At 34.9% G+C, this 26,263-nt stretch overlaps 3 protein-coding genes across 3 annotated transcripts in view; 1 reads left to right on the top strand and 2 right to left on the bottom strand.

Moving 5' to 3' along the window:
* Nucleotides 1-15,946, bottom strand: part of LOC123656862 (WASH complex subunit 1-like) — a 37,193-nt gene extending 21,247 nt beyond the window's left edge. Inside the window, exons 1-4 of the mRNA XM_045592474.1 lie at nucleotides 15,859-15,946; nucleotides 11,068-11,480; nucleotides 10,690-10,983; nucleotides 9,120-9,469 (exon numbers count right to left, since the gene is read on the bottom strand). Coding sequence (XP_045448430.1) covers nucleotides 9,120-9,469; nucleotides 10,690-10,983; nucleotides 11,068-11,442 — 1,019 coding nt within the window. The 5' untranslated portion in view covers nucleotides 11,443-11,480; nucleotides 15,859-15,946. The remainder of the gene's footprint in view (nucleotides 1-9,119; nucleotides 9,470-10,689; nucleotides 10,984-11,067; nucleotides 11,481-15,858) is intronic.
* LOC123656861 (cytokine receptor) lies at nucleotides 11,653-15,836 on the bottom strand. Its single transcript, XM_045592473.1, has one exon. It carries the CDS (start codon nucleotides 15,553-15,555, stop codon nucleotides 11,788-11,790), a length of 3,768 nt encoding a protein of 1,255 aa, XP_045448429.1. The 5' UTR covers nucleotides 15,556-15,836; the 3' UTR covers nucleotides 11,653-11,787.
* Nucleotides 15,947-16,430: 484 nt separating the features above from the next.
* The window catches only part of LOC123657508 (transmembrane protein 94), a 35,986-nt gene continuing 26,153 nt past the window's right edge, over nucleotides 16,431-26,263 (top strand). Inside the window, exons 1-9 of the mRNA XM_045593048.1 lie at nucleotides 16,431-16,664; nucleotides 16,802-17,058; nucleotides 17,136-17,243; nucleotides 18,975-19,123; nucleotides 19,357-19,509; nucleotides 21,849-22,057; nucleotides 22,124-22,343; nucleotides 22,991-23,194; nucleotides 25,677-25,861. Coding sequence (XP_045449004.1) covers nucleotides 16,552-16,664; nucleotides 16,802-17,058; nucleotides 17,136-17,243; nucleotides 18,975-19,123; nucleotides 19,357-19,509; nucleotides 21,849-22,057; nucleotides 22,124-22,343; nucleotides 22,991-23,194; nucleotides 25,677-25,861 — 1,598 coding nt within the window. The 5' untranslated portion in view covers nucleotides 16,431-16,551. The remainder of the gene's footprint in view (nucleotides 16,665-16,801; nucleotides 17,059-17,135; nucleotides 17,244-18,974; nucleotides 19,124-19,356; nucleotides 19,510-21,848; nucleotides 22,058-22,123; nucleotides 22,344-22,990; nucleotides 23,195-25,676; nucleotides 25,862-26,263) is intronic.

Below are 26,263 nucleotides of genomic sequence, written 5' to 3'. Positions count from 1 at the left end.
TATCAACCATAATCACAACTGAATATCATTCTTATTTCTTATGTCGTAAAGTTGAATTTACAAGGTTATTGACCAATCGTGCCAAACCGGGATGAGCCAACGTTTGTATAATTTCAAACGAGTGACACATGTTTTATTTAACAATGTTCTCGGCCTTTTGGCTAAGATAAAAAGTGTATATCTAATTTAAAAAATCTAATATGGAAAATAAAACGGCGTAAGTAAATGAATTTAATTATATATGTAAAACAATATGCTCATGTTGTGCTTTATATCTTGTCGCACATTAGATAATTGTAATTCTATCACGCATTGTTTTTTTTTTATTTTTTAATTTTTAAATTTTTTTGAATTTTTGAATTTTTTTTTTTTGATTATTGATTTTACTTTTATTCTATTTAATTTTATTTTTACTTATTGATTTTTTTTATATAATTTTGTTTTGTTTTTTATTCTGAATGTTGTCTTGTCTTGTTGTATTAACCCAATATGGACTTATACTTTGGTCTGAAATAAAGTATTATTATTATTATTATTTAGAATAAGAAGCAACAGGGCGCAAATACGTTTTTTGTGTCATTATATGGCACACTTCACTCGACTTTTCGCATTTCCCGCTCTTCGTATACCGAAATTATATAATTATAATAGGGAAACGCCATGGTATACAAAAAATAGGCACCCGGTTTTATTTATTTTTTATTTATCGTCTTTCTCGTCGATAATATTGAAAACGAGAAGTTTCTCTTCCTAAAACGACAAAATTCGACAAAATTACGATGTCATGTTAGCTTCCGTAGAGATAAATATCACAGATCACTAAAATTTAATGATTATCTCTTCTATTGACGTAACGAGAAGAGTATCGCGTGCACGCATGTTAGCTACTGTAGACATAGAGAGATAATACGAGAAAAGGGGTAGACAAAATTTTGTCGTTGCGTGCATGCTAGGCCTGAAGGAATAGCTAAAGTGGATAACAAAAAATGGTCGTCATGGGCAATCATGTGATAAACAAGATCAAAACAAAAATATACGATGTATGAAGAAAATATATTGCAGTTTATTTATTCACGTGTGTACAGAAAAGTTCATCAGAAGGAATTGATGACGATAGTTTTTAAGATTACAAGAATTACATAATAATTATTTTATTTATATGTTCTTATCTATACAAATAAATAAAATTGGAGTGTCTGTTTGTAATATTAACATAACCGCTTTTCACTAAATGCATATGGAGGTATACACGGTACATATACCAAAATAACATTTTTTTTACCATTTTTGTCTGTCTGTCTGTTTATTCCGGCTAATCTCTGAAACAGCTGAATCGGTTTTGAAGGGACTTTCACTAGCAGATAGCTGATGTAGTAAGGAGTAACTTAGGCTACTTTTATTTTATAACTCTGCTAACTGAACAATAACTTTTTTGTTAAATTCCACGTGGACGAACTCGCGGGGACCGCTAGTCCATAATATATTTAATATATTTATTATATTTATATACTTACTATATCCAATATTGTTTTTTTTGTTATTTGTTTATAAAATTATTTACATATAAAAATCATTAATTTTCTCTAGAGAACATTTTAGAAGTATTCAACAGGAACGCGCTTTTACAATTTCAAAAAAACGAACAAAAGCATTGGCCACACCCTAACAATGGCCCTATCTCTCTCTATCAATATCGGATCGTGCGATGTATAACTTCTTTCCCAAATAATAGAAATATGATAGTCAGGCCAAATTCTTTGAAGTGAACATAACTCTTGACAAAGATATGTTACTACGAAATTTAAGGAAAGAAAAATTTATGAAAATCTACAAAGTTCACAAAGAAGTGCCAAAGAAATAAAGAAGATGAAGCAAACAAAGAAACGCCTAGAATTAGATGTTTTCTTGAAACTCGTTAAAAATAGTAAAGGCAAAATATAATTAAATAAACTGTGCAATTATTAAGCTTGAATAAAATAAGAACTAACGTTTTGAATAACTAATCGCATCGTATCAACAGAAATGGTTCTTTAAATTTTGAAAAAGTATGGGCTTTAATCATGACTTTAAAACATTATAATAAATAATTTAACTATGGAATTTTGTTAGAAGTTAATAGTCTGTTTTTATCATTACCTTAAGATCTCGAGCTTTAGTTAGAACAATTTATTTTTTTGCAACTCCTCCAACCTTATAGGACAATTCAATAGCATTATATACATTATAATGCTAATTTAAATCAAGGTCATTCAAACAATTAGATGACAAAAGGTGTTGGGCCATATTTAACGCCAGCTCCATTTACGTACGATTGCAGTATTTTGAACAGTTAAATATGTAATTTGAATATACAAAACTATGTATATTTTCCTGTTATTATTATACATAGTGAAAATATGTCTTGAATTGCAAAGATAATTTCAACGGTTTATATATTATTAACAACATCTTTAACGTCACAACAATATTAACGCTACAAAATTTAATGTTTATAAACGTATAAGTACGGTTTTAAACAAAAACAGGAAACTGTAACGATACTTTGTTTTTAATATTATACACATATATACGATAAAGATCCTAGTATAATAAATATAGCACAATACCTTCCAATTAAAAATAAAATCCACTAAATAGATGTTTTTATGGTTTGTATGAATAAATAAACGGTTTCGAGTGAATATCTGGAAATCGAAATGATAAAAAAAAAAAGTTAAACGGCGAAGCGAGCATGTAAGAGCGCTAATGACTCCGCATCGGCAGCGCAAGGTTTCTACTATGTGATTGATCGACAGACTCCAATGCCAAATGAGGGTCGCCCAGTCTTACAGGAACCATTCACATCAGGACCGTCGCAACGACAAACGAGAACTTTAGTCTATTCCAACAAATAATGCGATCTGTACGTCCTTGAAAGCATTTTAATGCTTTGCGTGATACTATTTAACACGTTGGACGCCATGACGGACACCGTATGTCCGACAGCATACTTTCGCCTGGGGCCACACCAATAAATCGAGAATCGTCAAAAAATTGTTAAGGTGTTTTTCTGCAAATATTGTCAGCGAAAACCTCAAAAATAATGGGCGACTGACGGAAACAGTTATTTACCCATTATTTTCCAAGATCTCAAGTGGCAGACACCAGCTATAACATTTTTGGAAACAATTTGTTAAAAAGCCTATAAATTCAAAGTGTTTTCGATTTTTTTTTTGTGCTATGTGGCCTTATTGCACTGTGAGGCCGCGCGGGTCACTTGCCTTAGTAAAAACAGTCGAAACACTGTCTGTCGGCTCCCTAGAGGCTTCTGAAGTGATCGAGGGCATGCGGACACATGGTGTCCGACACGGCCTCTTGGACCCAATATAATGGCAGTCACATGGTGTCCGTCGCGGCCCACTGGACTAAACATGGTTTTTGGTCTGGCGTTCAACGTGTTAACTAATCATTTAATAATTTACGACTGTCATATCGTGAATAGCATCTTTCCCGCAGCGAGCGAGCCGTATAGTCGTCAACTTGGCCAATGTCATGTTAAAGGAAATATCGCGACGGCATGCCGAGAACCGCATGCCATATTTACTAATTACTGGATGAGATGTATGGCGCAGGTGGACCAGGTTATTTTTAACGTCACAAACGAGTGTGTAACGAAATTATAGCGTGTAGGTACACTTCATGTATAAAATTAATATATTTATATTACGAGAATATTCCACACTACTATATTAAACAAGTAAAGTTTATTTGTCTGTTTAAAAGCATGAAACTTCAATTACAATATATTTTGCATATTAAAGCGCTTATCGGGGAAGTTTATAGACAAACACGTAATATGATTCATAGGTACCGAACCGTAATAATAAAAGCTAATTAATCTGATAACTACCGAAACTTAATGCGAATAAATATTACGTTTTTTGTGGCAAGCAGCTGTAAGTGCCGTCTAATGGAAAGCGGTTACCGTAGCCTATGGATACCTTCAACACCAGAAGCTTCATAAGTGTTTTGCCGACCTTTTTAAATTCTGAGTACCTTACTTATAACAGGAGCACAACTTGTGAGGTGTATTACTTTTTTTTCTGTACGTTTGAGGTACTACCTCAGGCTGCGCAAGGTCTTAGGCAACATGTATCCTGCTGTGCCCTGGCTCAATTAATAAACATGATACCGAAAAATAAAACCTTTATTTTCAATTGGACTCCTTCAATTTGATTATATTATTAAGATTTGCATATAAAAATCGGGTTATTTAATAAATTCCATATTCACGTTCTTTCGACACGCATGCGTCACACGTACAGTTGTTACACGTTGTTTCATAGCGTAAAACGTCAATCGAAATAAATTTACAACAATACATTAGCATAAAAACGAAAAAAAAAATGTTAATCTATTTATTCATCACAAAAATATTAATTTTTCATCATAAAAAAAAAATCGAGTATCAAGGCAATGGTCCAAGTCAATTAACGTAAGGACGAGAAAACCTTAAAATGACAAATGTTAATTAAAGATAACAAAAAATAAAATAAAGGCAATAACAAGGAAAAATTATAGAAAATGTAAATAAATATAAACAATAAATTTTCCCTTTTTTAGCAAATACACTGATAACGCTATCAGACCAATTCTTAGTTATTGTGAATTGATAATAGTTTATATAAAAATAGTTACATCATACACTTGGTAAACGTAAGATACGCTAAATAGCAACGGAGTTATTTAGTTTCATTTAACCTCTTTGGGGATGATGCATAATCGTAGAAAAAAAAAATTAAAACTCGATGTGACTCCTTCATTATCATTTTTTATTCGACGATAAATACATTTTAACATTTTTATTAATATTTGGATTCATGTATGTATTCATGTATAATTCATATTATACATGAATATATAATTCATATTATACATGAATATTAATTTTTAATTTTACAAAATTCCCCTCTATGGAATTCGTCTAAAATTTTTTGCCACCCAAAGGATTTGCTTGAGCAGATGTTAAAGGGATTTAAAAGGGATTAACTCGGCGATCCATTTGTCCCTTCCTCTTAGTTGAAACGCTTAGGTAACTAAAAAGAACTTTTTTTTTTAATATGAAAAAATCAAATATCAACTTTGGTTTAAAGGTTTTAAATTTTTTTCTTTTTATTTAGAAAAACCATCCAAAATAATGTAATATTTGTTTTAATGAAAACATTGGTGAGTTGGTTTATCAAGGATATATTTCTTAAGATTAACAATTTGTGTTTTCTCGAGTGAATCTAACCGAACTGCTTTATATACTGTAAAATAAAACCGAAAAAGTTTTCAAAACTTCTTACTAATAATTAACGTTCTTTTTGCGTTAATCTAATATATAAAATTCTCGTGTCATGGTGTTAAACATTGAACTCCTCCGAAACGGCTCGACCGATTTTAATAAAATTTTGTGGGCATATAGGTCTAAGAATCGGCCAACATCTATTTTTCATACCCCTAAGTTATAAGGGGGGGGGGATTAAGCGGGTTAAAAACATATATAGCAAAGAAACGTTTGCGGGGTCAGCTAGTATATATCTAATAAGCTATGCTCAATAAAATCGTTATTCCTGAGTGGTACATAAATCATAATTATACACTTATAAGAATACTTTGTTGCTCTCGATAGAGAGTAAAAAATAAGATTTCGACGAATACAAAAAACGTGGTCAAACCGAGGCACGCGAGTGCTAAACGACCTTTACATTTCAAAACATTGACCGTTCAGCGCTAATAAGACGTGAAACCTTATCTTTCCTCCCATACGTCATTAAAACAAACACGAATATTATTTGTACAAATCAAAGTTCCTAGGAATGAACGCACGCGATTTGTTTTCAAAACCGTTTCCACTTTGCAAAATACGTTGAATTTGATTTATTTTGTAAACTTTTCCACCAACAATCGGCACACCGCTTTGGGTAACCACTATTCGAACCTCGTTAGTGCTTTTATATTGTTAGAAAAACTAGGACCGATGGAACTATGCAACGTTCAAATATAAACGATGATTGATAACACTTTCGGAGAAAACACGGGATTACAAGGGGATTGTGACACTACCATATTCTTGGAAGAGTTATCTACACCAAAGATCTGCGAGACCAAGTCGTTGAAAACGGCAGAGTACATTTAAAATTCCAATCCGGTCTTTTCCCGTGTATTTTCATGAAACTTTAATATATTAGATGGCGCCATTCTTGAAATGTAATCATTTATGCATACGGTGAAATTTTCATCCGGGTGTTCCATTTTATAAAGATCAGCAAATGGCGAACGACTAGAAATTCTAGCCCTGAACGTGCGAGTTGCCAACCGAGAATAGCCTTAATGATTTTATTATTCTGCCGTTAGCAGAACCTACGTGCTCGTACCGTGGATAAGTTAATCAAACTTTCACATGTTATAAAGCTCGCGATATACGTGAAAGATAATTACACTGCGAGGACCTAAATTAAATTTGTATCTCGTGAGAAATACTGTATTCATTTATAACTTGATTAAATACGGCTAATAAACCATAATACGAACTCGGAATATCGTTACAGGAATGCCATCGACATCTCGTACAGGGAAGCGAAGATTCAAGATTCCTAATAAGCGCGTAAACATTTCGGACGTGCCACGTATTAAAAGTTGCTTACGTCTCCTCGAGATGTAGTCGATTTTAATATTCCATCGACGGTCCGAGCTAGGGTCAAGTGACCCATAACTCTAATCCGACTCGAGTGGAACATACGATTTACATTTTTCTACGAAAACCTTTCTACTACGCCTTCCTTTTGTGGCTAACGATGCCACTTACAATTCATGTAATGCAACATCTACTGCAGTCGGTTTACTTGAAAAATGTACGTTTCACGAATGCCAATAACATGCTTAAAAAAACGCCGCTCGGTTCCTCACATATATTAATACATTATTATGGCTTTTTCAATCTTCTTAAATTTCATACGCCTTTGATCTACGTGTGTTACTAAGTACTTGCAGACAAAATAAAAATAAAATTTCTTGATAGGCATATTTTTCATAGAAATAATATTTCACTAAGTGTACCAGGAAAATTTTACCTTAAGGTATGCTAGGCGATGAATACCTTTAAGTGCACTTCGAGAACCTTTGATATTACAAAATAATCATCTGAAGCACTAAGAATAATGAGATATCGGTACATCTTTACCGCGAAGCCACTTTTCAAACCGGTCATGATTAGAGAGCTAGTAGCTCAGATGCGCCCCGACTCCGCATAATCTAATAATTCATTTTAATTTCCTCATACCGTTTCATACGTTTCTAGATAAGATAAAATCATAGTTCCACACTATTTACATGCCTAGACGAAATTTAACAGTAGTTATTAATAATTTACGTGCCTATTTCTATAAATTCTCTAGCATTTTAACAGCGAACAAATATGTGAACTATTTGTCTACTAGACTCGATTCGTAATCTCTACAATGCAAACTTAAATACGTTATACGTTTCGTGGTATGTGCTCATAGTGACATCTATTTACAATAACAATATTCATGACGAGTTATTTATTTTCGTATTACACGTTTATATGTGTGGTATGTGGATTCCATAATAGCAGGATATATCGATTTTAAATTTTCGTACATAAATTAAAAAGTAAGGTTCGATAAAAATATTATATGCATATGTTTTGATAACAAATTTTAATATTATATCGGTAATCGTTTATGAGTCACGCGAGACAGAGCGTATGAATAAACATTGTGACGAAATTACTTAAAATACAAATATATTTTTAATTCATAATTTATATTTTAATGAGTCAGTGTACGACATAGTAAACGACGTAATAGTTTCTTAGCGTATTTTATAAAATGTTTATTTAGCTTTTTATAAAAATAAATCATGAAAAATAAACACTTATTTAGTAATGTATAAAGGTATAAGATACGAAGAAATATCCTTAAAAATATCAAAAATCATTTTGTTACATAATTAATGAGGGCCCAGACCATTTTTTATGTGCACACATGTTGTTGGGTGCATATTGAAAAAGTCAGGTATACAGGACGACAGGAAAGTAACAAGAGATAAACCTCCCAATACTAATAGCAATCTATTCAAATATAAGTTGAAGAATTAGTGTTTGACGAACACATACGATTAACTACGGTAAAATCTCTTACCTTTTTTGGTCTTAGAATTACGAAACACTTTCATTGATGAGTTCGATACGAGGTTAAGACAAAGGTAATCTGTATAAATATACTTTTTGTGTCACTTATCAACACAGGATTAAAACTACATCAATTTCATATATTCTATTTATAAAATCGGTAGCCTGGAAATAATACGGCTATAATAACTTCTTTAAGTTTAATATCATTACAGCCTGTACAGTCCATTGCTGGACATAGGCCTCCACAAGTTGACGCCAAAAATAACGTGTACTCATGTGTTTTGCCCATAGTCACCACGCTGGGCAGGCGGGTTGGTGACCACAGTACTGGCTTTGTCGCACCGAAGAATTAATAATTTAGGTTTAATTACGAGTTCGGTTACGGGAATATTTCTTGAATAAATGTATATCGTTAATTACTAAGCGTAAATATAGCACGATTATATTTATAGACAGTCCACGTTTTTTTAATAATTTACAAATATAATAAAATAAATTAAATAAACATGATTAGATTTTTTTTTGTAACTTTAAAAAGGCATTAAATTAATTTGAGCAAATGTTTAATACTTAATTTTATATCGTTACGCCGGTGAACTCATGACGAGTTTTAAATTTTCCCTATCTGCAATCTCAAATTATTCTGTAAGCACCTGTACTTAATAGTCTAATAGTGAACATACTAAAACAACGTATCAAGATTATACACAATGTACAAAATACGGACAATGCATACCGCTACTAATATATATTATAAATGTATGTGATGATTACTCAACTGCTTGTAATAAAACGTAGGATATAGATAGCTGGAGATCCAGAATATCACATAGGCTCCTTTTTATCCCGATATTCACACGAGATCAGAAATTACGCAGTTTAAACCGCCTGCACCTTCTAACTAGTATACTTATAAAATATAATTATTCTAAAAACTTACCTTTTAGAACTTTTCGGTGTTTCAAAGTCCGCGGGCGGTGGTGGAGGCGGTGGTGGAGGGAGAGAGGGCAGGGCCGGCGCGGGAGGGGCGGGCGGGGCGGTCGGGGCGACCGGGGCTGGCGGAACCGGAGGAGCGTCCGGTATATCCGGGGTTGCATCCAACTTGACCTCGGGCAATTCGTTCAGATCCGGCAGCTCCGGTAGTTCCGTCTCCGGTACCGTGTTGACCGGAGCCACCGGTGAGGTGACGGCCGACGGCGCGATGGAATCGTCGTCAGCGATGGTAAATTGTACGTCCCCGGCGATTCCGGGCAGGTGGGGCAGGTCGAGGGGCATGTCTAGTTCCGGTACCTGTTATAATTTAAAAAAAAAATAACTATTTGGTTATATCTTTGATTGAAATGACAGAATATTTGCTACTACTAATTATCTATACAACTTTTTTAATATTTTTACTATAAATAAGGGATTGTAACTTCAGTATTAGTACTAAATAATAATAATAATAATATATTTATTTCGGGATTAGCCCATATAGTGTTAGTAATAATTTTTCTTATAATCTAGTGTTAGTACAATTACAAAGTATAAACTATAAAAAATACATTTTAATAATAATCTACGTGTTAGGTACACAAAACTTAAAACTAAACTTACAACTAAGTTAGTAAAACTTATAAATGTAATATAAAAATTTCTTCCTATGGGACCCCTGTGCTAAAGATAAATGCTTTTACATTTTATTTTTATTTTTTTTTTGCACTTAACAAAAGTATTTTCTGTTTGCGAACCCTGGATAATTCCTAAAGCATTCTTAACTCTGTCGCCGAGCGCTCAAAATCCGTGCCGATACCAATATTGTCCTAGCAAGTCATGTTGTTAAATATACCGGCACTGGGTACATTAATCATGCGTATAAAATGGAAAATCCCATATCTTTAAAAAAAATCTATAGTGATTTAATTTAAAAATTCATTAAGAAAGAATTTTTTTTTTCTTTTTTAACCAACTTCAAAAAAGGAGGAGGTTACTCAATTCGACCGTATATATGTTTTTTTTTATGTATGTTCAGGGAAAACTCCGTCGTTTATGGACCGATTTCGATCATTGTTTTTTTGTTGGAAAGGAGATATCCCTAGTTTGGTACCATGATAAGGAAATCAGGATCTGATGATGGGATCCCAGAGATATCGAGGCAAACTCTCGAAAATCCGCATAACTTTTTACTGAGTGTACCGATTTTGATGATTTTTAATTTAATCGAAAGCCGATGTTTATCATGTGGTCACATTTAAATTTCATCGAGATCTGATTACAACTTTTGGAGTAATCTTTGATAATGCGTATTTACTCGACATTTTTTTGTCTACCTACGTTGTATTACTTGTCGGTATTATTGAAATCGGTTTTTCTTCGTTTGCCTGCAAACACAATTATGTGATGTATTTTTTAAAGTTACCTAATATTGTATATTAACTTAATTTGACTACATTTCTCGTGTAGTTGAATTTGATTATTATGGGACATAAGTACTCCTAAACCTCAATTAAACAGAATAAATATTAACTCACCATCCCCATGCCTGGCGCGTACATATACTCGTCGATTTCTCTCTTCAAAAGGTTTTTGTTAATTATGGACGGAGGCGCCTCTTCCAATAATTCTTTTTCAACATTTGTATTGACCCTGGGCACGTAAGCGGGCGCCTTGGTCGGCAAAACCAAATAAGGACTCTCATCAGTGTTGTAGATCAGGAGATCGCCCACAGTCGAAGCTTTGTCGATGACAGCTTTGAGATCGAAATCTTGTTTAGGTTTAGTCGCCTTTGGTTCGACGACTTTCACGTGGAAGAAATGAAGTTTCTCCTACGAAATTAAAGTTTTTTTTACAGTTGTTTTACAAACTAGAATAAACATTTGTCTAATATAAGATTCGTAGTTTCTAGTTACCTGAATTGCTGTCTCATTGGACTGCCTCTGAGATTTCCCACTCAGAGTTACTTTTTTAGATTCGTAATTGTAGACGTTTGTATCGAAAATAGAATTATAATGTTCATACACTATAGCCGACGGATATTTCGCGCTGGAAAACACTTTGATCGCCTTTTGCATACCGGCTAGTTTCTCCACCTTCGTTCTAGACGCATCAATTCTTTCTTGAAGTTTTCTTGTTTTGTTTGTATTCAGTTCTATCCTAGTCGATATACGCGTGAATATGTCATCAACTATTCCGTTCAGATTGTCTAAGGTGTCGGCAATTTGCAAAACAGTCTCTTCCATACTCAAATCGTTTGGTATTATTTTAATTTTATAAATTCCTTCCATGATTATTAATATCTTGTAGTATTGTGCATAATAAGATTCTGCAACAAGTAAGTTTTACTTGTGATTTACACAAAAATTTTAACAACGCTAAACACCCTAAGGCTTTAATTATTATCAGTATAAAAATTGAATCTTACCTACTACACGTCAATGATATTATCTAAAATAAATTAATAAGGCACAGAAATTATCACTAGATAAAACATCTAATATCGGGGATGATATATTAATGTCCGTTAAATTATTATTATTATACACAGTAAAACTAATTCCTATTTACAATTCAGTCACAGCTAGTCTATCTTCATTAATCAGTTCTGTGTCAACTTATATACTATGATTGACTCAATTCTTGGACGTTCGCGTGGGCGTATCGGCGAGTAACGTGTGTAAATTATCATTCGCGGGGTCAGTGCTCCAGGAAAACCGACAATAAGCCTCGGGAGACATTGTCGGGTCTAATATAGCAGGCTCCTCGGCAAGTTGACCAGCTGATAGCATATTATTTAGATGTTTATTAAGGACGCAGTCTTCCGGACTGACGTAGCCATTCGAGCTTGATGGCTTCAATGGCACAGGGTTTCGTACGGTGGCCTTAAGACTAGGTAAGGAATTTAATGCTTGAAGCTGAATATAGCTACTGTCTGTGGAATGCTTTGCTGGCGTAGGCAAGGTAGGCATCGTAGGCAAGCTTTCTGGACCAATGGACTTGGGAGGTAGAGTTCCTAATTTAGAGAAATTCGTTATAGATCTATGATTCGGATCTTCAGCCAGAACGTATCCCGAAGATGGAGCTGGTGGATTTGTAACTTGCGATGTCGCATTAGTAAATATCGTTGGCGGCAGACCGGCCATAACGTAACTTGTACTGGCAGGTTGAGGTGAACAACACAAAGGTGTACTTATTGATGATGGTGCTGGTACTGATGCTGGTTCTGACTGCAAGTATCCAGTTGCAGGATTTACTACAGATTGGACATAGCCAGTTGTCGGATTTCTCCTAAAAGATTCATTGTTAAAGTAAGGAGAATTTTGCGAAGTTTCTATATCTTTCGAGGCAGTGTTTTCTTCTTGAATCTCATTATTATCAACATCATTTGTTTTAGATTCTGGTTCAATGTGAAGAGAAGAATCTGAAACGTCATCTAATGTTGACACTTGTTGATCAATAGGTCCTTGTGACGAGTCAGATATGATGGTACAATCAGTTTGATCACTAGAATTCTCATCTTTTTGTTTCATGTCTGGTGATGAAACTGTTGTTTGAGTGTTAGGTAACAAGAGCATTTCATCAGACGAAGGTTTCTCCTCTTTGTTTGTTGGACTCCAACCACCAAATGTGTACTTCGAAATATCTTTTTCAGGAATACCCAAACCATTTGGCAGGACTGGCTTAATATCTTCCATTTTTCTATATTTTTTGTAAAGTTTTGTTGAACCGTAAATACATCCAATAATAGAGAATATAGACAAAAATATTATGATCATTGTCAGTCCATCTCTGCTCCTACAAGCAACAGTACTAGGTTCACTCCAGGGACCTGGATACTCAATGTGAGATTCATTCGAAATTCTTTTGGGTAATGTCACATTTTCGGTACCTAGGACTCCATGATACAAATCAAAGTCAAAATTAACAGCTCTTACTTGGTAAATTTCCGTTGAAACAACACCTTCACAATGAGTAAGAGAATATTGTAAATCTGTTGTATTCATAATTTCAGGTTCCATATCATCCCTTACTCTTCTTATCTGGTACAGATCTACAGTTCCACCTGGTATTGTAGGTGGTTCCCATTTTAACATATCAGGACTGTTTTTCACAGTAGGGGCTTTCAGTCTGCTAGGAGAACCTATTCTTGTTCGTACAAATATTGTATCATTATATCCAACTATAGAACACAAGCCTAAGGGAATATTACAAGCCTGTACGGTCAAAGAATAATTAGTGAATCCTTGTAAATCAGGTATTGTGACTTGCCGTCTAGAGATGTTTGCAGTTTCAGAAACTATATCAACATAAATTTCTTTACCATAGTTGGAAATGATATATTTACCAATGTTACCATTCCTTTGTATAGGAGGATCCCAGGAAACAGTCAATGAATCATTCTGAATTTCTGGTATGTGAACATTTACTGGACTCGTAGGTCTATCTTCTGAAGTTGTTATACTTGCAGTAGCATTTTCAATTTTCTTTTGGCCATAGATAGTTTTAAGGTAAAATGTAAACTGATAGGTTTTATAAGGCAGTAAATTATTTATTGTAATGTCCATTTGTTTAGGATTAGGAATAAAAACATATTTTACTTTTCCATCACAGTCCGTGCTCGTTTGGACAATTGGACAATAACTTATATTGTATCCTGTTATAATCCCATCTTGAAGGGCACAGTCCATCACCCATCTCAATGTTACATATGTTTTACCAGGAATGTCATAATCTAAATGTACAGGAAAGCCATACATAGCAAATCCATCTTTTGATATATCACAGTTAGCCCAAACCATTCCCCCAGTTTTCGTACCATTATTCGCTGATATTGCAAACTGATATCTGTATTCTTTTGGTAAATCAATAATATGATTATTTTTCTTAGGATCCAGCACAGCAAAATCCAACCGGCCAGCACATATTTTTGTAGTGTTATGTTGACACCAAAATAGTGTGTAATTATCTATATTTTTAATTCCCACCCATGAAAGCTCATAGGTACCATTTTCATATGCTAACTTGGTAAATGATGAAGGTTTCAGAGATCGGGTGTCTCTTTCTGGTGGAATATACAGGTGGCTACTGTTCTCAGAAGAACCGTTTATATTAAAAGACCACACGGACACGTCCAGTGCGTCTAGAGTAGCATTTAGACTTACATAGCTCAGGCTCTTATTCTTGTCAGGAAACACAGTTTCAGTCTTGTTACCTTGAGACACAAGTACTTTATATGTGAAGTTAGCGCCTGCCTCTTCATACTCCTCAAGTTGTTTCCAATACACATATATGATTCTACTGTTATAGTAAGTGGCTTGATTAAAAGCACCTGCAATCATATCAGGAGGTCTCTTTGGTCTCTCACTAGCTGTATAGAAAACTGCATATGAAAAATCTGACCAAAACTCTCTTTTAACTGCTTTTTTTGATTTAATGTATACCCTTACTTCGTACTGCATGTGGGCATATGGTAAATTAGTTAACTGAAACCTATATGTTTTATTTTTTGGAGGAAGAGACGATGCATCTACTGTGTGGAAATATGTTGTATTATCAATTTTAGCGATTTGATATTCTATTATATGATCAACACCACATGTTAACAGGTCCACTATGTTGTTAGGAACACTCCACTTTAAGACAACACTGTGGCTACCATTCTTCACTACTCTCAAGTCACTCGGTGGATCTGGTTTGACAATTGAATAGTGATCTATACTGAAGTTTTGTTTAATACATCCAAACACGTTACAAGCTATTAGGTGGAAGAACTGCGTCTCCTCTTGCTGCCTGTACCTAGGCTGGCTGCTTGTATTCCACACACAGTATCTTGTAAATGAATTTTCAACTTTTTCTGCAATACATGGTGATTTCACTAAATTACCATTGATAGAGAAGGTTACGGAATAGTTAATATTGCTATATGATTCCGGACTCGTCCAAGAACAATTTAGTATATCGAGATTCTTTGACAGGCAGTTAAAGTCCTTCACATATGCTGGAATACTTTCGACTAACACACGGGAAACACATTTCTTTCCAGTCTTATTATTTCTACAGTAGTAAGAGTTAACTTGCTTTTCAGGTTTCTTGATGTACAATCTTCTGGTGGTACTGTTTACAATCTCAGACTCGATATGTTTGCCAGCGAGTGAAAACTCTATGTCGTTAGACGAAAAGTTTTCGGCAATACAAAATATTTCTAAAGGATCACCATAAGGAACTGTTATGTCACCTTGAGGGTACAATGCCACTGTTATATCTACACCTAGACATTTTGAAAATATGCAAGGAAAACTTATCAAACACTTTATTAGTATACACCAAATCCATGATCTAAACTGCGGTCCGTTCCTGGAACCACTACACTTCGTTCTTTCACGTGAATCTAAATCGGCCATAACGGATATAATGTCTTTTCTTCTATCACATTCCGATTTTAAAACATAAGCCGTTTTTCTAAACAAGTTACGAACAACGATAAACACATTGCTTGTTTTATATTTTTATCGCGAGAAGTCAATGGCGCACTGTCCACTCCAAACGATGACACAAGGTTGACTAAATTCGAAAAAACACACAAGCCTTTTATTTATCATTTACACTGCTCATGTCGCTTCGAGAGATTTTATGATTCTAAACTTGGTACACCGACCCTTGAAACCCCGTGAATGCATGAAAATTTAATACGCCTCGCTACTTACATAAAATAGAAAGAAAAACTTTGAAGTATTTCTCAGTAACGCCAACTTCACTTCAGTGCAGACATCAATCAATAGACAGGAAAGAGTAGCCAGATTTAAAGCTATGAGAATTGGTTTTACATTTACTACAAAATTTAAATATTAAAAATTTGAAATACAATAAAAAGTAAAATAAAGTTGTACATGTTTTATTAGTAAATTAAGTTATTTTTACTTTAGAAAGATATAAGGTTTCCGAACGAAACTGTAAATTTTATAAAGTGACATGGAGCATATGCTCCATGTAAAGTGACAATATCATGAAATCCCAAAAAAAATTATAAAGTGACAGTCTGTGACAGTTAAGTAGTAAGACGTTCGAAACCTAAACATAAAAATAACTATAAAAAACGAAACTGTTCTGTAAATCTAGTTTTGACCTTTGGTTTTGACTAAATGTCTCTGAAACATATATATTTTTTCTTTTAATACAATTATAAATATCGGATTAAATGAAATAATTCATATTAAATTATAAAGATGCCTAAATTTGTAACTGTAAATCACTGAAAAATATTCTCCGAACGCACTTCAAAAAATTTTTACCCAGTACCTACTAGTCTTTCAATCACTATTTTAGGAATTTACATAATTTCACATTTTTTCTATGTAGACTAGTAACTTAAAGTAATTATGTAAATACATTTTTATACAATGGATGACAAAAACAAACATAATCATGGATACTCAACCAAAAATGCCCTCATAAAATTACGTGATGACATTCGAACTGTTATTGAAGAACATAAACAGAAAAATCGCATGGGGTATTTATACTACTATTACTGTAAACTTTCGTCTTTATTTATTTTTTAATATTTTTTAATTTTATTTCAGAGTAACTATAATAAAATGCTTTTGTTAGGTAGGTCAAAATTTTTACAATGAAATACCTTTTTTTCAGATTTGGTGTCGTACGACATATTTTGTCGTTCACGTCTGAAAAAGTATTGCTATCCGGAATTGCGTATACCGTCACTATTATAAATATAATTTGCCTTATATTGACATATCTCTTTGGTGAAACTTTACTGGCTCAAGAGTACTTATTATGGGAAGCTTTATTTTTATTTATTTTACTTGCTATTAATTTTTTAGTAGCTTTTAACGAAGAATATATATACAATAACGAAATACCTCATCGTGTTAAGAAAGTACTGGGTATGTGTTTAGTAACTTTAGTTTTTTTTTATGGTATAGAAATTTGAATGAGGCTTATTTTATAATATTTATTGCAGAAACTATTGACGAAGCTATAGAAAAATGTCATTGGAAAGAAAATCACTATCCACACTTGTGTGCTCCCTTTTCCCCTTGCGTGATACTGCAGTGGACTTACAGAGATGGTATTCATTAACTAATACAATTTAATTTTCAAAATTAGTTAAGGGCTTATTTGCATTAATAAACGACAACTTTAAAATTAATATATTGGAATAAAAATATCTTATAAATATATATAGTTTATACTGTTATTATATTATAGCTTTACTGTCGGATACTGTAATTTGTCAAATGGTGTTATCTACAATTGATAAAATAGGCCCTAAGTCTTCTTTTCCACAATATCACATACAACAATTTTCGAAAGTCAACTAGTTTGTAGTGTGATATTTTTTGAAAATAGTATCATAAAATTTACATTTCATTAGACTGGTTTGATAAGGATTAAGAGCCATTTCACAAAAATCGGTAACAATCCGCAAAATTCTAATATTTTGACGTCGTTAATCTCAGTGTTGGATGCAATAATGTAATTTATATTCTTGAAATATAATAAAGCAACCTTTGTTGTAGTCCATAGTCGGATCAGAATTTTGATTTATATTATGTGTATAAAATTATTAACCTTTTCATCAGCCTCCTCCCTGGGTAAACTGTCGCAATGTATACTTTGAAGTCCTACTTTTCAATAACCTCTACGTTGAAACCATTTTAAAAATATATCATAATATGTGGAATATAATTTTGTTGCACACTATCATAGATTTTTATTCCATTTGTATCTCTATTAAACGATAAAAAAATTTTAGAGTTATGAATATTTTCCAAATAAGTACAATTTTAAAAGCGATATTTCTCTTAGAAAACTAAGAAATTTTAACAAACTATCTTCATCAAAGTAAACTTACATCATTAAGGAATACAAAAAAAATAATTAAAAGATGTAATTATTTTTAATACATTTTATATTAAATAATAAAAAGATAGTATATATTACCACGCATCAAGCTCAGTAAATCAGTCGAGCGCTAGCGCTCTTAGAGGTAAGGTCCACGCCAAATTCTGCGTAGCCGTCTCTTTCGCTCACACGCGCCAAGCGCCTGTTGTTATAGCGGATAAACCGCATTTGATACTTTCGTAATAAAATATAAACAAAATAAACATATTACGAAAATGACTGTAAAATAATATAATGATAATTTCTGTAGACAAATGTATAATTTAATTTTCTTTTCTCACACTATCAATACAAATAGGCATTTCAATCTGTTTGTCTTGTTATTTGTTAATTAATATGTTTGTCGGTGTCGATGTCATAAAATGCTATTTTATTCATATCATAAATATTAGATTCATTCGTAAACTGAAAAAACTAAATCAATTTAAAAAAAATTGTTTCATAAAATTGATTTTTTATTTTTATTTTAAATTTATTGACTGTTGTTATATAACATACTTGAAATTTTTAACAAATTAATTATGTAAAAAACATTTTATACCATAGTTATTAATTTTTATTATACATTAGAAAATGATCAAGATGGTCTTTTGGTTGTCACACTATACTTACTAGCACAAAGATGCTCGACGACGGCTCGTACGATTCGCGCGATGCGACCAAATTTACCTAAACTTGCAGAGCGTAAAATTGTGAAATGGCTCTTAAATTGACCGTATTTGTCACTAGAAACAATTCAAAAATTTTGTTCAAAAAGTTAAACTTTTTAGATGTCTGTTTTTGAAAATATAATATTTGTAGCAAACTTACCTTTCTAAGACATTTTCCTGTAATAAAAATATGATCAAATAGTCTCCATTTTTTGAAGCTGGTTAAAAAATTGTTTGTTTTCAAGGCATTATTGTCAACTTACCTTGGGCTCTTCTGGTGGAGGGTGATGTAATTGTTCTTAGGCCAGGTCAAGAGGCTCCAGGTCACTGTAGAGGTCTTGAATCTGACGATGCAGAACTTTTCTTTGGACAAATCTTTTTATCAGGGTCTCAGGTATAGAATTTTTTAGTTTGCAATTTTAACAATGACTAATTATAAAAAATTATTTTATAATAACTAAAGTTTGTTAATGAAATACATACTGTAGAGTCTCACATTTTGATGAAATATTTTTAATTTTCAGTTTTTGTCACTAAAAAATATTTATGGTAAAATACCTTCAAGTGTGATTTGTATTTTTACTACATACCAAAAAAACTCTCAATTAGTCAATCTTTCTTTTACAGGCAAAAGAACATTTTAGCGTTCCAAGAGTAAGAGTGCCACATCCGAACAAAGAATACATAATGTGCGAGACACCGTTCTTGAAAAATCTGAAGTTGGCATTAGAGCAAGCTACCACAAGACCAGTGACTGTATTTGAGAAACAGAGGTATTTGGTGAGTCTGTCCTGTATGTGCTGCCTGAAATGTGCTTATTATTCCTTTACTTAATTAGTCTAGAGTGGTTTTATGCAGTTTTGTTTTTTGTTTTTATAGAATAAGAATATATGTGTGTGTAGAAATTTAATAATACAAAAATATATTACAGTATTATGTTATTATATTAATTTCTGTACAACCCTTCCCCCGTGCTCTACAATCCAAAAGTTTTGTAAAACATTAGGGACCATTTTTACCTAAAAGAGGGAGAGAGACAAACTTCTTGGCATTCCATGGATTCACCATGCGGGTCATCCATCGTGTGGCAGAAGGAGAAACTCTGAGCGGTTCCCAGGACTTGCGACCTGGGTGTAGGTTTAAGGAGGCCCCCTTTGAGATGCGCATCAACGCTCACCTTCACTGCTCGAGGCTCCCGCCTTGCCTAGCTAAATTTGGTAGGAACCTGTTAGTACACTCTAAGACACTCGTTCTAAAATAGAACTTACTGTAGTTCTCGATAGGCCAAGGTATTTCAAAAGGTTATAGAGAAATTTTGCTGGTATACTTCTCGCTCCTACTTCTACCGCGTATAAATTAACCACATAATCATTTTTGTTTAATTCGTTTACTAAATCGTAATATTTATTTAATTTTATTGTGTGGTCTTTAGGAATATTGGTTTCCCACGGTACAGTGAGCTTTACTAGTATTATATGTTTAAAGCGTCTAGAAAAGAGGAAAATGTCAGGTCTGGATGACGAAACACCAACATCCTCTGAGATTTTATAGTGCGTGTCATGCGTATCCATTAAAATAGTCCAATCAGGTGCCATACCTGTGATTGAGAAAGGCTTGCTTTTAGAGTTGACAGTTGAGCCATCCTTTATAAACTTAATTTGTCGTTTATTTGTGGACAATCCTTTTTGGGCTCTAGCTACTGAAAGACTTACTGCTACACGTATGACTTCAAGTACTCTATCATGTCGACGTGAGTAATAACCCCTATCAAGCAGCACCTTGCAACCTATCAATAAAGGCCTAGCAGTACCTACTTCCCCACCAAAAGTATAGCAAGATTTTTCAGAGGCTTTCCCCCATCTTATCATCCCCATCCCCCATCAGGTTACTTTAATCTGGGAGGGTCATTTGGAAGGCATTAAGATAGAATTTTAATAGGGCAGGATACCAATCATATAGTAAGATGTGCCATTTCAGGGCTAACGGGATGCAGAACTCACCAATGGTTTGGTAGCTCACTTTGCATTTCCAAATTCGTTGCGTGCAATTTATAGTTGTTCATTTTCATCTTGTTTCAGAAATATTTCTACAGATCGTATTATTTCTCGGTATTCCTTTTACTTTGCAGAACCCAGTCTGTCTATTAAACTGTGCACCCGCCATAAATTGTTTATGAAATTAAAGTCTTGACCAAGCTCTATAACACATTTGTCTTTTGGTAAAGATGAGACTATTTCATCCTGGGATTGTTCCAAGACATGCATTTTGGTAACTCTGAGGTGTTTATAAAGTTCCGATGGCTTCTTTAACTTCATCCCAACACTGTTTTTATCCTTAAATATAGTTAGTTTAGTAAATTTAGTAATAAACGGTCAGCTGAATGTGCTATTCCGAGCCATAACTTCAATAACTTTACGACGTTTGCATCTAGTTTTGCCAGGAGGGTTCCAATACCATACCAATGTCATATACAAGGAAAGGCCAAATTAGACGTGACGTAAGATAATTGTCATATATCCAAACTTTTTTTAATGTTGCTTATTGGTTGTTGGTCTACCTAATTTAAGTCGTTAAGGAAATTATCGACAATTCTAGGATGGTGTACGTCCTTTGTGATCAATCTTTCTACCAAAAAATTGAAAGGCACTGCTTCAGCAATCTTGGTGACACACCTTATCCTCCTATTGATTCCGGATCATAAGAAGTATATTGGTATTTTGTCTACCCAGACATAGTGTGGTATGGCAAAGACGATTTCTAATTCGCAATACATGAGTATATTGTTTATTTTATTTATTCATAATGTTATTTAATAAACAAACACTTATAATATTAAATTTTTAATACGGAAAATGGCTTGCCAACTCAGATTTTACTTCCGTCGGTAAAAAAACAATATTCGAACCTCTCTCCCGCCTTTTTTTGTTACTAGACCCCTCCCCCAACGCCAAATTGCGTTACGCTACATTTGTAATATTAAATATTCAAATAAAAATTAAAACAATAAAATGTTAATATTATGTATGTACCACTTTAACGAAAAACCTTTTACACGATAAGTTTTTCCTTAATTTTTTATTCTGTTAATTTTAAACATAAAACGTTTTCTTTTTTAACAGTGCACAGTAAAAATAATAGAAGGTATTGTATTGCCGTTCGTGATACTGGTAATGGTGGTGACTAGCTTGATACGCTACTTGTACCACCTGCCCGGCGTGACGCACTGGACCGAGGTGTACTTTCTACAGATCATAGCCGCTTCACTGCCCTTACTACAAATCGTCTTTCCAATTGCTTGGGTAACACTTAACTGTTACGGCTTAGCTAGGTATGTTAGACACATCTTGTATTCATCTTCCTAAGCTATGAATATTTATGAGTTTGTTTTTTACAGGTTTAAACTTTTATCAGAAACGGGACAAAAGTACACTCGTCCAAAATCGTGTTCCATATCAGAGGATCCGAGCGATCCCTTGATACAAGCTCTCAGCGAGTCCAACCTTAAGCCACAAGCATTGAAGACCTTGGGAAGAACTTTCTGGAATATTCTCATTGGAAGGGAAGATATGGTCACTAGAACTGCCAATATTGTTCATGTTTTAGGTTCATTATCAGTAAGTTACATTATGTATTTAAGGCGGATTTATATATGACTGACGTGACGACACGTCTCGTGTAATGACGTGATGGCTACCGTTTACATTATTAAGGTTAGGTGTTCTAACACATCAGGACAATATCTTGAATCATCTACAGCCGCAGCTCTAGAAAAGGTCAAACGTTTAAATGTTCTTCTATGTGCCATCGGATACTAATTCAGATTTTGAAGAAAACATTCAACTATCAATGCTGGCAACTCTTTTAAAAAAAGAAAGAAACAGGAGGAGCTTTTGGATTCATCCAATCATTTTGCAATTTATGTCAATAAACAAGTGACGCTGACGCGTCATAACACAGCACTGTTCACATTAATCTGACGTGTCGTGATTGCACCGTTTCAGCACTCCTTGCAACCTGCTCGTCTGACGTGAACCAGGATCGGTTCTGATGCGACACATCAGAAGCCATCACGACATGTCACAACACATCAATGTACACGTTGTCATACAAAATGTATGATAGCGATTCTGTTCCGATGCGCCACGATACGACACGTCAGTCAAATATAAATCCGCCTTTAGAAATTATATGATGTGTAAATTCATTAGCTATATTATTTGAATTTAATACATATTTCTTTAAATAATTTAATTTTTTTAAGGCTCTTTGTTGTGTGGATAAGAAAGGTATACTGTCATGGCCAAATCCTACAGCTGAAAAAGTGTTTTTTCTAAGGAATTCTAGTCCAACGTCGCATAACTCCAGTAAAACAAGTCTCATCGGATCCATGGGACACCAGAGCCAAACGAATTTAGATCAAGATGATGACGTAAAACAAAACCCAGAGCCCTCAACGATTGTCGAAGTATGAACTTGATGTGATTATACTTGCTTATCTATTCTACGCAAATTTGACTAACTACATTCGACTTCATGATTCACTACAGGTATAGATAAGAAAGAAAATAAACTGAATTGAAATATGTCATTTACATAAACTATCCATATAATTCTTCATGGTCGTGTGTTGTTGGTTTCATAAAAGCTTCTTTTCATTAGAGTGCTTCGCCAAACAATAAGGTTTAAATCTTATTCACTATAAAGAGATAAATAATACATATATATACACTCGCGTGCAACTGAATCGACTCAAGCCCTATATTGGTATAAAAGTTCGATTTTTAGGAAAATGGCTTATCCGATTTTCTTGTTTTTTTTTTTTGTTTGAAAGCCTAATCTTTTCTCTTAAAAAATGCTATTCGAATGAGAAAAATCGGTTGAGTATTTATTGATAAAATTTAATTTGACAGAAATGCATAAAAAATGAAGAAAAATGAAAACAACAACATAATGAATAAAAAAATTATTTTTGATAAAAGTAAAGAAAATTTAAATTTTCAATGCTTTGTATTGCCTCCCCTAGCTTTTATAACGGCTTGCATGCGATTTTTTATTAATTTTATCAATTTTTTGATGAAATCTTGAGGTATCGTATTCCATTTTTCCTCTAGCGCAGTTTTGAGCTCGACGATGCTTGATGGAGTCGTATCTCTAGCTCGCACCCTCCGTTTGAGCTCGTCCCATAAATGCTCAATGCAATTCAGATCAGGACTGAGGGCTGCCCATATCATCGTCTCAATTTGCACCTCTTGAAGAAACTGGCGAGTAACACTTGCTGTATTGCACCGAGCATTATCATGCATCAATAGAAAATCTTCTTCTATGTACCCTGCATAAGGTACAACATGATCGAGGAGAATGATTTCCACGTGCTTTTGAGCTGTTAGACCACCACTCCGACCACCACCAGGCACGAAAACAAGCTCGGTTTTCCCTTCATATGATATTTCAGCCCACATCATGACTGAACCACCGCCATATGATACTGTTTCAGCGAAACAGCATAGCGAAAACCGTTCCCCTGGACGCCTGTACACTCGGTCGCTTCTGTCGTTGCCATGGAGACACATTCTGCTCTCATCAGTGAACAGAATGGAGCTCCATTGATCAATAGTCCAATTGAGGTGTTCACGAGCAAATTGAAGTCGGGCTTGAAGGTGAGCTGCGGTCAGTTTCCGGCCTCTGGCTGGCCGTTTAGGAGGTAAATTGGCTTTCTTCAGGCGTCTTCTAATTGTCCGCTGACTGACAGCCACTCCTCGAACCCTTCTGAGCTTCTGTTGCAAATCAACGCCCGTGAGATGACGATTTCTCAACGAAGTTGAGACAATGAAGCGGTCGTCTGTCTCAGATGTGTTCCGGAGTCTATTGGTTTGTGGTCTCCGAACGAAGCCACCAATCTCTTGAAACCTTTTGTATACTCGTGAAACAGCTGATTGGCTCGTGTTAAGTTCACGAGCGACTTGTCGTTGATTATGGCCCGCTTGCAACAAAGCTACAACTTGGGCCGTTGCTTCTGAGGTAGTGTCCATTGGATCGCGATTAAAATACTGGGAGCTTAAGGAGATGTGTACCTGCCAACATCTGACAAGTGACTGATAAGAAATATGGGTCATGTGAGCTTTTATACATGATTTAGTCTCGCAACTCGTCGGTACCGCAACGAGTAATTTCTGTAATGCTCCTGTTTGACCGTATTTATTCAAAAAGTTTTGTCATTTTTTATTTGAAAATTGGTATGTTTATGAAAAAAAAATATATGTCTTTCGAATAAAAAAACTTTTACAAAAATCGGATAAGCCATTTTCCGAAAAATCAAACTTATATACCAATATACGGCTTGAGTCGATTCAGTTGCACGCGAGTGTACATTTAAATTGAGGTAGGGCACAACAGGAAATTTTCTACTCAAAATATGAAGCAGACCGACAGAAAGAAGATCATAGCTAAATAATACTACTTTCGAGCAGTGGTTGTATTCCTGTTGGTAAGTGAGGTGACCAGAGTTCCCGGGAGGAATTTGCTACCACCAGTGCTAATAACATTTGTATATTTTTTGGACATAGATACAGATATTCAATAAGCGCATACGCATTCGGCCTGTAACATTCTACTGCTGGGCATAGGCCTTTTTCTCCATGCAGGATAAGCATCGGAGCTTTATCCACCACACTGCTAAACTGCGGGTTGGTGGATGTGTTCTCTACTATTAGCAACGATCGCTATCAGGTATTTATGATAACAACCGGGACCGACAACTTAAAGCGCTCTCCGAGGACGCTTATCCAACCGGAAAGACATTTTGTACAAATGAAATATCAACTCCGATCGGGAATCAAACCCTCAAACCGTCGGTGTTTTAGGCGATTACTAGTACCGCTACACCAGTTCGGTTATTATTGTTATTCTAAAAGCACTAAATACTTTTTATTTATTTTTATTGTGCGCAGGTGCTGGACCTGACGCACGACCAGAACGCGCCGTTCCGCGTGGAGTTCGACGAGCAGCGCTGGCGCACGCACCTGGCGCGCCTCAAGCCGCTGGGGCTGGCGGCGCTGCTCAACACGTGCGCGCGCGCGCCGCGCCACACCTACGCGCACTTCTGCGCGCACCTCACGCAGGAGGCGCTCCACAGGTGGCCGCTGCTCACGCTTCACTTGAGCGAGCCGGTGCATGCGTGACGAGGGCGCTGGCTGGGCCGCTCTGCTCTGTCTTTTGAACTTAACTGCTTCACTTGAGCGAGCCGGTGCATGCGTGACGAGGGCGCTGGCTGGGCCGCTCTGCTCTGTCTTTTGAACTTAACTGCTTCACGCGCGCTTCACTTGAGCGAGCCGGTGCATGCGTGACGAGGGCGCTGGCTGGGCCGCTCTGCTCTGTCTTTTGAACTTAACTGCTTCACGCGCGCTTGACTTGAGCGAGCTGGTGCATGCGTGACGGGGGCGCTGGCTGGGCCGCGTCTGCTCTGTCTTTTGAACTTAACTGCTTCACGCGCGCTTGACTTGAGCGAGCTGGTGCATGCGTGACGAGGGCTCTTCGA

The sequence above is a fragment of the Melitaea cinxia genome, chromosome 10, assembly GCF_905220565.1.
Source record: "Melitaea cinxia chromosome 10, ilMelCinx1.1, whole genome shotgun sequence".
Classification (NCBI taxonomy): domain Eukaryota; kingdom Metazoa; phylum Arthropoda; class Insecta; order Lepidoptera; family Nymphalidae; genus Melitaea; species Melitaea cinxia.
The sequence above is the reverse complement of the archived record's forward strand: the minus strand, read 5'-3'. Positions and strand labels throughout refer to the sequence as shown.

What these genes read in the sequence shown, in the direction of transcription:
- LOC123656861 (XM_045592473.1), bottom strand. Translation starts at nt 15,555, where the DNA reads ATGGCCGATTTAGATTCACGTGAAAGAACGAAGTGTAGTGGTTCCAGG.